Source organism: Dipodomys merriami, unplaced genomic scaffold (assembly GCF_024711535.1).
Source record: "Dipodomys merriami isolate MVZ:Mamm:240054 unplaced genomic scaffold, mDipMer1.0.p SCAF_11, whole genome shotgun sequence".
NCBI lineage: Eukaryota > Metazoa > Chordata > Mammalia > Rodentia > Heteromyidae > Dipodomys > Dipodomys merriami.
Window position 1 is genome coordinate 8,080,831 of NW_027202382.1, and position 11,028 is coordinate 8,091,858.

Genomic DNA, 11,028 nt, shown 5'->3' on the forward strand with positions numbered 1-11,028 from the left:
AAAATAGCCCCAGGGAAAAGCTACTGTTTGTTGAAAGGCCTCAACTCTACCCAGAACCTAGCCTCATCACCACATCCCCCTCTTTTGTGACTCTCAAAGCAGACCACCCTCCCAGAAAACTAACCTGGGAGGGGGATCTCAAAATCTTGGGTAAAGCAGAGCATTTTTCTGCCTCTTCCAACCAACCGACTTAAGAAACCAATCAAGCCACAGGACCTCAAGCTGACCAGAGACTCCAACAAGAGACTGGTTGCAGACAAAAGGGAGATACAGGATTCTTCCCACTCCTCCCCCCCACCAAAAAAAAATCAAAAGACTTTTTTTTCTTTTTTTTTTTCTTCTTCTTCTTCTTTTCTTTTTTTCTGCTTGTTTTTTGTTTTTTGCTACCATATATATGTATATATATATATAAATTTTTTTCCCTTCTAAAACTTTTATTAATCTTTAATCTTTGCCTCTTCTGAAAAAATAATTGTTTTCCAGTAACTTTTTTTTTCTCATCTTATAATTTTTATTTTAGGAATACGTGAATGAGAGTTTTCCTTTCTTTTCTTGTCTTCTTTCTCTTTTTCTTTTTTTCTTAATTATCTTTTTGTTTTTTATCTAGCTCTACTGAACTTCTGATCTTTTCTTCCCCCTTTCCCATCCTTAAAGCTTTTCACATCTCCTCTATGTCCCTCCCCTTCTCTGAACATATTCACATTCCTCTCTAAATAGACGGTCTTTTAACCTCTATAATAACATTAATTTTTACGTTTCTATCCTTTTTATGGTCTCTCTTTATTCCCCTTTCCGTCTCTTCTTTTTCTCTCTCTCTCTACTTGCATCCTACCCAACCAATTTCCTGCACTGTGATTAGGACATAGTTAACTCTCCCTGTGCCTCCCCACACCAATCTATTCCTATTTTTTACCCACATCTCTCCCTAATCCTAATAATTTCTGGTTTTCCAAATTCTTTTCTGCGGTTTGAAGTCCTTTAACATATAGTCGTTGGATGTTGAATAGATGTATCTGTTGAACTAGATTGTCTCTGTAGACTATTGACTGTACAAATGCAAACTTTGGTTGATGGTTGCCTTAAGATAGTGTTCTAGCACAAAACTGATGCAATCTTTATCTCAAATGGGCCGAGTAAGCCGGAAAAACACAAGAAAAATGGCAAATTCGGGTATCTCAATTCCCAACCTTGATAATCAGGGATTAGAACAGATAAAGAATAATCCAGAGGAGAGTTCCCAAATAGCTCTACAAACACTAATAGCAAACATGATAAATGAGAAGTTTGACAATGTACAAAGGACTCTGTATGAGCGTGATAGGGAGAGAGAGGAGGCATCCCAGAAGTTTATACAGGAATATCATAAGCGTGAGGAAGCTTCTCAAAAACTGATACAGGATTTGCGTGAACAACTTGAGAACACTCAAAGAGAAAGGGAGGAATGGCGTGAGCAGGCAGAGAACACTCAAAGAGAACTGCAGGAAGCCCACAGAAGGGAGGAAACTAATCAAAGAGTAATTCACGAATTAAGAGACCAGGTAGAGAATACACAAAGATCACTAAAGGCATTCATGGAATCCATTAACAAAGAGCTGAAGGAAGTCAGGGAGACCACAAAGGGAATGCTGAATGGAACCCAACAGAAGGAATGGCAGTCCAAAGAAACCATAACCAATCAACTAAGTGATTTGAGAACAAACACTGAACACCAAATTAAGGAAGTAAAGAAATTCATACAAGACCTAAAACAGAGCTTCACAAAGAACTTGAAGCCATCAAAGCTGACCAATTAGAAGGAAAAGAGATAAAAAACAAAGTAGAGAGTCTTGACAGCAGGTTAGACCATGCAGAAGATCGAATCTCAGGGATTGAAGACAGCCTAGATATTATAGAGAGAGAACATACAACCATCCAAGACAAGTCCAAGAAATATGATAGGTCTATCCAACACCTGGAAGACACCATCAGAAGGCCCAATCTAAGGATAATGGGTGTAGAGGAGCACCTAGAAACAGAAGTTAATGGTCTAGGAAATTTGTTTAACAGGATCCTAGCAGAGAACTTCCCAAACATACAAAAAGATAGGCCTATTCAGATACAAGAAGCTTTTAGAACCCCAAATAGACCAGACCAGAATAGGACATCCCACCATCACATTATAATCCACACAGGATCAACACAGACCAAGGAAAAGATCCTTAAAGCTGTCAAGGAGAAAAGGTTAATCACCTATAAGGGGAAACCAATTAGAATTACCTCAGATTTCTCAGCAGAGACAATCAAAGCAAGAAGAGCCTGGAATGATGTATGCCATGCCCTAAAAACAAACAACTATCAACCAAGAATACTGTACCCAGCTAAACTCTCCTTCATAACTGAAGGCCAAATAAAAACCTTCCATAGCAAAGAAAAATTGAAACAATACATCTCCACCAAACCAGCCCTGCAAAAGATTCTTAAAGATGTCCTACACATAGAAAACCAACAAGAACGCAACAAAGGCCAAGAAACTGCACACAAACTGAGAATCCAAGAACCTTAGGAAGAACCCAGTTTTCACAGCCCCCAAGAAGGTGGATAACATGGCAGGAACTCCCAAATACCTCTCAGTCCTATCTCTTAACGTTAACGGACTGAACTCTCCAATTAAGCGACATAGACTGTCTAGTTGGATTAAAAAACAAGACCCTTCTATCTGCTGCCTGCAGGAGTCACATCTTGCCCGTACAAACAAACATATTTTCAAGGTTAAAGGCTGGAACAAAATCTACCAAGCAAACGGCCCTCATAAACAGGCGGGAGTTGCAATCCTAATATCAGATAAAATAGACTTCAAATTAAAATTCGTGAGAAGAGATAAAGAAGGTCGCTACATACTAATTAAAGGATCTCTCCTTCAGGAGGATATTACAATTCTAAATATCTATTCGCCAAACAATGGAGCACCCAAATTTATCAAAGAAACACTACTTTCCCTCAAATCCCATATAGATCCAAAGACATTAATTGTTGGGGATTTTAACACACCACTCTCCCCACTAGATAGATCAACTCAGCAAAAACTCAACAGAGAAACCGCAGATCTAAACAGCTGCATAGATCAACTAGACTTAACAGACATTTACCGAACATTTCACCCAGCAGCATTAGAATACACGTTCTTCTCAGCAGCACATGGAACGTTTTCTAAAATAGACCACATTTTAGGCCACAAAGCAAACTTGTCTAAATTCAGAAACATTGAAGTTATACCTTGCATTCTCTCTGACCACAAGGGAATAAAATTAGAACTCAACACCAAAAGCCACCAAAGAAAGTCCGGTATCACATGGAGGCTGAACAACACACTGCTGAATCATGAGTGGGTCATGGAAGAGATTAGAAAGGAAATTCAAATGTTCATGCTATTCAACAAAAATGAACACACAAATTACCAGCTCCTCTGGGACACAGCAAAGGCAGTACTCAGAGGCAAGTTTATAGCTCTGAGCTCCTACATCAACAAATTGGAGAGATCGGAAACTAACAATTTAATGACACATCTAAACCTCCTTGAAAAAGACCAGCAAGATAAACCCCAATCCAGTAGACGGAAAGAAATAATCAAAATTAAATCAGAATTAAATGAATTAGAATCCAAAAAAACTATAGAAAGAATCAACAAAACAAAGAGTTGGTTCTTCGAAAAACTTAACAAAATTGACAGACCCTTAGCAAACCTTATCAGAAAAAGGAGAGAACACACCCAAATTAATAAACTCAGAGATGAGAATGGAAACATCACCACAGAAACAACCAAGATTCAGAACATTATAAGGGAATACTTCTCAAAACTTTATGCTAATAAGTTTGAGAACTTAACAGAAATGGACCTTTTCCTAGCAAATATTGACATGCCAAAACTAAACCAAGATGAGTTAAACCAGCTTAACAGGCCCATATCCAGCATTGAAATAGAAACAGCAATAAGAGACCTCCCAGCTAAGAAAAGTCCAGGACCAGATGGTTTTACAGCGGAATTTTACAAGGCCTTCAAAGCAGAGCTCACACCAATACTCCTCCAACTCTTCAATGAAATTGAAAGAGAAAGCTCACTACCGAACACATTCTATGAAGCCATCATAACCCTCATCCCAAAACCAGGCAGGGACTCATCAAAGAAAGAGAACTATAGACCCATTTCTTTGATGAACATTGATGCAAAACTTCTCAACAAAATTTTGGCCAATCGACTTCAACAATTCATCCAAAAAATCATACACCATGATCAAACAGGATTCATTTCAGGGATGCAAAGCTGGTTCAATATACGCAAATCAATTAATATAATTCATCACATCAACAGGAGCAAGAATAAGAACCACATGGTTATCTCAATAGATGCAGAAAAAGCATTTGACAAGATCCAACACCCCTTTATGATGAAGGTTCTGGAAAAATTAGGAATCCATGGAACATTCCTCAATACAATAAAGGCTGTATATGACAAACCTACAGCCAGCATTATACTCAATGGTGAAAAACTAAAGCCATTTCCTCTTAACTCTGGAACAAGACAAGGATGCCCACTCTCTCCACTTCTCTTCAATCTAGTATTAGAATGCCTAGCTACAGCAATAAGACAAGATGCAGACATAAAGGGGATCCAAATAGGGAAAGAAGAAATAAAACTCTCCCTCTTTGCAGATGACATGATCTTGTATTTAAAGAATCCCATAGACTCCACTCCCAAATTACTCAAGCTGATTCAAAACTTTGGCAAAATAGCAGGTTATAAAATTAACCCCCAAAAATCAATGGCTTTTCTATATGCCAACAATGAGAAAAGTGTGGCTGAAATTAGGAAAGCAACTCCATTTGTAATAGCCCCACAAAAAATAAAATACCTAGGAATTAACTTAACCAAAGAAGTGAAGGACCTCTATGATGAAAACTTTAAAATCTTGAAAAAGGAAATCAACACAGAACTTAAAAAATGGCAAAACCTCCCATGCTCCTGGATTGGCAAGATTAACATCGTGAAAATGGCAATACTTCCCAAGGCTATCTACAAATTCAACGCGATACCTATCAAAATTCCACCCTCATTCTTCAAGGAAATAGAGGAGGCAATCCAAAAATTCATATGGAACAATAAAAGACCCCGAATAGCAAAAACGCTCCTCAACGGAAAGAACACTGCTGGAGGAATATCAATACCAAATTTCAAACTCTACTATAAAGCCATAGTAATCAAAACAGCTTGGTATTGGCATAAGAACAGACCTCAGGACCAATGGAATAGAATTGAAAACCCAGAAATGAACCTACAGACCTATAGCCATCTAATCTTCGATAAGGAAGCTAAAACAATAGAATGGAAGAAAGACAGCCTCTTCAGTAAATGGTGCTGGCAAAATTGGTTAACTACATGTAGAAAACTAAAGCTAGATCCTTATATATCACCCTGCACCAGAATCAACTCCAAATGGATCAAAGACCTTGAACTCAAAGCAGACACTCTGAAAACATTACAGGATGGATTAGGAGAAACCCTAGGTCTCCTTGGCTCAGGTCGAAATTTTCTGAATAGAGACCCGGAAGCACAACAAATCAAAGAAAGGTTGGACAAATGGGATTGCATAAGATTGCAGAGCTTCTGCAGGGCAAATGACATAGCTGACAAGATCAATAGAAAGCCCACCGATTGGGAGAAGATCTTTACTAGCCATACAACGGACAAGGGTCTCATATCTAAAATATACTTGGAACTCAAAAAATTAAACCACCCAACAACAAATCCTCAAAGAAACAACTGCCCAATAAATAAGTGGGCGAAAGACTTAAAGAGAAGCTTCTCTGAAGAAGAAAGAAGGATGGCCAATAGACACATGAAGAAATGTTCAACATCCCTAGCCATAAAAGAAATGCAAATCAAAACAACATTGAGATATCACCTCACTCCAGTTAGAACAGCAAAAATCAAGAACTCTAACAACAACAGATGCTGGAGGGGATGTGGACAGAAAGTAACCTTACTTCATTGTTGGTGGGAATGTAAACTTGTTCAACCACTTTGGAAAGCAGTATGGAGGTTCCTCAAAAGACTCCACATAGAGCTCCCCTATGACCCAGCAATCCCACTTTTGGGCATTTACCCAAATGTTTACAAACAAGACCACACTAAAGCTACCAGCACAACTATGTTTCTGGCAGCATTATTTACCATAGCTAAGATATGGAACCAACCCAGATGCCCCTCAGTAGATGAATGGATCAAGAAAATGTGGTATATATACACAATGGAATTCTATGCCTCCATCAGAAAGAATGACATTTCCCCATTTGTTAGGAAATGGAAAGGTTTGGAAAAAATTATATTAAGTGAAGTAAGCCAGGCCTAAGAAGCATAGGTCCCATGGTTTCCCTTATTTACAATATCTAGTATAGGTATGAGTCAAGCAGAAAAGGTCAGATAATGTGATGTTAGGAAAATGAACCCTTAAATATGTATTTTAATGTTTTCGTTTCTTTCATGCATGTGTTTCTAACGCATTTATAAGATTATTTCTTTGTTTCTTTGTATGTCCCTCCCCCACAGTGTAACCCCGCTTTCACTATATTTGATGTCAGTATAACATGTGGAGGAGATGGGGACAAACAAGTCGTTTAAGGATTCAGGTGGACCTGTTGCAACAATGAGAAGTACAAAATGTCATGTCAAAACCAGCTTTACAATGTCGGTGTGGGGGGGGGAATGGGGGTATAATTGGGTGGGGGGAGGGGGGTAAAATTGGGTGGGGGGAGGGGGGAGGCGGGGAAGGGAAGTGAAGGGTAAACAAAGGAGGAGGCTGCAATGCTTGGTAAGAAATGTATGCATTATCCTGCCCATGTAATTGTAGCCCCTCTGTACAGTATGTTCTCAAATAAAATAAAATACAATTAAAAAAAAAAAAGAAAGATTAAAGTATACTTTAGTTACCTTAATTTGAACTTTATTCTTTGATTCTCAAATTCTACTGTCTCCTAGAAATGTTCTTTATCTTTTTTTTTCTCTTAACAAAATGAAGTAGCCAGGAGCTGGTGGCCTGTAATCCTAGCTACTCAGATGGCTGATATTTGAGAATCATGGTTCCAAGCCAGGCAGGAAAAGTAGGTGATACTCTTATCTCCAATTAACCACCAGAAAACTGGACATGACACTATGGCTCAAGTGGCAGAATGCCTGCCTTGAGCTGAAGATTACAGGGACAGTGCCCAGGTCCAGAGTTCAGGCCCCATGGCTGACCAATAGAAAGAAAATGATATAAAGTAAGTCAGGATGAATTTCCATAACTCTTCTAATAACAAATTTATTTTCATATTATTTTGGCCACAGGGGAAGATTTTAATATTCAACTCACTATCAATTACCTACAAGCAAAATAGAAAATGTTTTTAAAACTCAGAACAACATCTTAGATAAGCTGATGCTGTCTTGAAGTCATTTCTGGCTGGAAGATGAAGGTGGAAAAAAAAACTCTTATTGCTTTGTGTAAAAGAAAATAACAAACTAAAAGAATCACTATAATAACTCCCTGCAGCCTTGTTTTGTAATGAATATTTGTAATGCATATTAGAAACATTTGGAATCTCTCTCTCTGTCTCTCTCTCTGTCTCTCTCTCTGTCTCTCTGTCTCTCTCTGTCTCTCTGTCTCTCTCTCTGTCTCTCTCTCTCTCTCTCTCTCTCTCTCTCTCTCTCTCACACACAAACACACAACCAAAACACATTTTATTTCTCTAACAAGCCTATTCTTCATACTGTTCCCTTGATGTGTTTTCCATTACCTTAATGCTTTCTGAAGTCCAGGATTTGGGAGGACTCATAATAAAACAATACTTTAAAGAATGGTGCTTTGAAAGACACTGGAAAGGTCTCAGAAACAAAGTTTCTTTCTGACCTTCTGCTGTCCATCTTTCACCACTTTCTCTTTCCCTGAGGCAAACTACAGAAACTGGCATTCTCTTTTTCTCAAGGTAGATTATACTAACTGAAGCCCTTTTCCCACAAAGACAGCTATAAAAAGTAGAAATATTACTCTAACCTTCCCATGCCTTTCCATTTAAGAGATGACATAAAAAAAAATTCTGCCTTACACTGTCTGATAATAGGTTATAAGACCTTCATTCTAGAAGGGATCGTGCCTTATAACTGGAAGGTATAACCCAGGGCTTGCTAGGTTTCTTTTCCCTTTCAGCCAATTGCCTTAAATCCATATACCTTTCAGTCCAATCACACTTCTTTTTGTTACTTTTCATTATTATTTACTGGTTTGTGTCAGTTATGTTGGGGGTAAGTGCTTCACTGCTACATATCTGTACGTGTTTACATGATATGCATCAATTTCACCCCTGTATCACAATCCCCGCAACCAACTTTCCTTCTAAAAATTGTGAACTCCAACTAGATTTCCTTATTCCCATCACACTTTTACCTGGTGGGTCATTTATGCAGCTTGCATATATCACATAAATTTACTTGTCCTTGTGTGGTTAGTTTTTAATTTCTTTTGTGGTGGGAGAAAGGAGGTACAAGTATCTAAGCTTCAACTTTGGGTCACCAACCCATGCTGCTGCTTACTTGGTTTCTCAGTATTCTATCAGTTGAACCACATCTCTAGTCTGTCACTCTGATAACTGGAGATGGAGTCTCTCAGTCTTTCCTGCCTTAGGGTGGTTTTGAAACACAATCCTTCAGGTCTCAGGAACCAGGATAGCAAGGATCACAGGCATAGGCTAAGCTTGTATTTCTGAAGGCTCACACAGAACTGGATGCTTTCCTCTTGTTGACCTGTCTGTTTATGTAAGAGTACTAGCCACCAACCTCATAATGGGTGAAGAAAGATATCACAACTTTCTGTACAGGCACACAGACATTCTCTTCATTACCTAATAGGAAGAAGTTTTATCAACAAAATGAAATAAAAATGATCTTAAAATATTTGTTAAAACTGGTCACATTTTTCTACCACTAAAATAACAACATAAATCATTCTGGTGGTTTTCCTGGACAAGTGATTTGAAATTTATTAAGTTTTTAAAACAAAGTGAATTAGCTATACAGTGATAAGCTCCTGTTAATCTAAAATGAAACAGAAATGGAACAATGTTCAGACTAATCTTTAGGTTGCTTAAAAGATCACGACATATTAAAAAAAAAAAAGGCTGCCTGGAAAGGATCACCAAAGATAGATATGATGATGATATAGATCTCTCACACCAACATACAAATTGGACATACTTCAAATTATACCCTTGGGACACTTTTAGATTACTTTTGACGCACCAGATTTTATTCACCCGTTCAAAATAATGACATATAAAGCAGAATCATTAAAATTTCTCCATTGACAAATCAGTGTGTATGTATAGGGTGTGCACTGGAGTTATGGGTAATCATAAGTTATAAACGATCTTTGTAAAAGAAAGACAGACACTTCATTGGACATCCAATTAATACCAATCTATAAAAAACAAATATGCAAAATGTCCGCCATGCCACATAGGAGATCACTGGAGGAACTTCAGAACGTTCAATACACAGGAGCAACTCACTTCTCAAAGAGTCAAAGCTAGAGAAAACGAAGATAAAGCGGTCCTCGCAACACTTAGGAAAGTTGAAAACTGAGGAAGTGCCCACAGGGAGCCAGTTCTTCCCGTTGTGAAGCCCACTCTGGCATCATGAGGGCCTCTGGACTGTACAGCACCACACGCTTGGGTGCTCCAGAAGTGAAGAGGCACCAGGAAGCGTCGGTGGGCGGGGCCCGCAGCCCAGTGGGCGGGGCGGACACAGCGCCCTGATTTTCCTAGGCTGAGGGCGGCCAGGTTCTGCGCGCAGGAGGCGGGGCCTGCTCGCGCCCCGCCTCCGGGCCACGCCCCCAAGCCGCGCTCCCGGGCTACAGCCAAGGCCCCGCGGGTTCTGGGTCCCCAGCATGGAGGTGGGCCTCGGGTTCCCGCGGAGGTGGCTCGTCCTGGTCCCCGCGCGGGGGCCGCGCCTGCTGCTGGACGTGTAGCTGCAGCAGGGCCCGGCGGTACATGGCCTCCAGCTTCTCGAGCCGCGCCCTCAAGGCCCTGGGGCTGCCGGGCTCCTCGTCCTGGCCGCCGCCGCCCCTCGACCTCCGGTTCGCGCTCGCGTCCTCCGGGCCTGCCGGCGCCTCGGCGGGCAGGCAGTCGCCAGCCTCGCCGGGGAGCCGTAGAGCCTGACGGAAGAGGCTGCGGTTCTCGCGCTTCAGCCTGCGGTTCTCCAGCCGCAGCCGGGCGTTCTCTTCGCGCAGCCGCGCGTTCTGCCGGTCCCGCTCGTCCCGCGCGCGGATGGCCTCCAGGTGGCTGGCCGCCAGGTCGGCGAAGCGCTCCTCCAGCTGCTGGCGGGAGCCCCCCGCGCGGCCTCGCCAGCCCACGCCGCCGCCGCCGCCGCCCTCGCGAGCCCGGCTCTGGGGGCCTGGCCCGCGGCCGGCCCCGACGCCTCGGCCGCCGCCGCCGCCGCCGCCGCCGCTCCCGCGTCGCGTGGCGCCACCACGCATGCGCCACATCCGTCCGGTCCTGGCCGCGCCGCCAGCGCTGGGAGCCCGTGGGGACCGCGCCTGGGCGCTGCCAAGCTGGAGGCCCTGACGATGGCGGAGCCGGCGAGGTGGCGGCGGGCGGCGGCTCGCTGGCGTGAGGCCAGAAGAGGCCGGGTGTTTGCCCAGGCTGAGGCGTGTCCTGTCTGTCTCTCCCCGTGGAACTGTCCCCACCCCCGGGCTCGCGGTCCCCGAGGCCGGCTCGCACACCAGGCGCCCGGGGAGCGCCGCGCGGCTCCGCGTCCCGGCCGCCCGGCGCGCGGGGTCCCCCCAGCCGGCTCGGCGAGCGCGTGCCCCGGGGCCTGGGCGCTGCCCGACCGCGCGGCCACCGCCGCCCCCGTGCCCGGGACGTGGCGGCCTCCCCCCCCTGGTCATCCAAGGGTAAAATCCGGGTCGGTCACACACGAGGGTGCGGTGGGGACTGCGCCTGTTCTTGGAAATGAAACACATTCGA

The 11,028-nt window shown here is 42.8% G+C and overlaps 1 protein-coding gene across 1 annotated transcript; it reads right to left on the bottom strand.

Moving 5' to 3' along the window:
* Positions 1-9,030: 9,030 nt before the first annotated feature.
* On the bottom strand, positions 9,031-10,547 carry Tusc1 (tumor suppressor candidate 1). Its single transcript, XM_070005427.1, has one exon. The coding sequence runs from the start codon at positions 10,545-10,547 to the stop codon at positions 9,915-9,917; it is 633 nt and encodes a 210-aa protein (XP_069861528.1). The 3' UTR covers positions 9,031-9,914.
* Between the last annotated feature and the right edge of the window lie 481 nt (positions 10,548-11,028).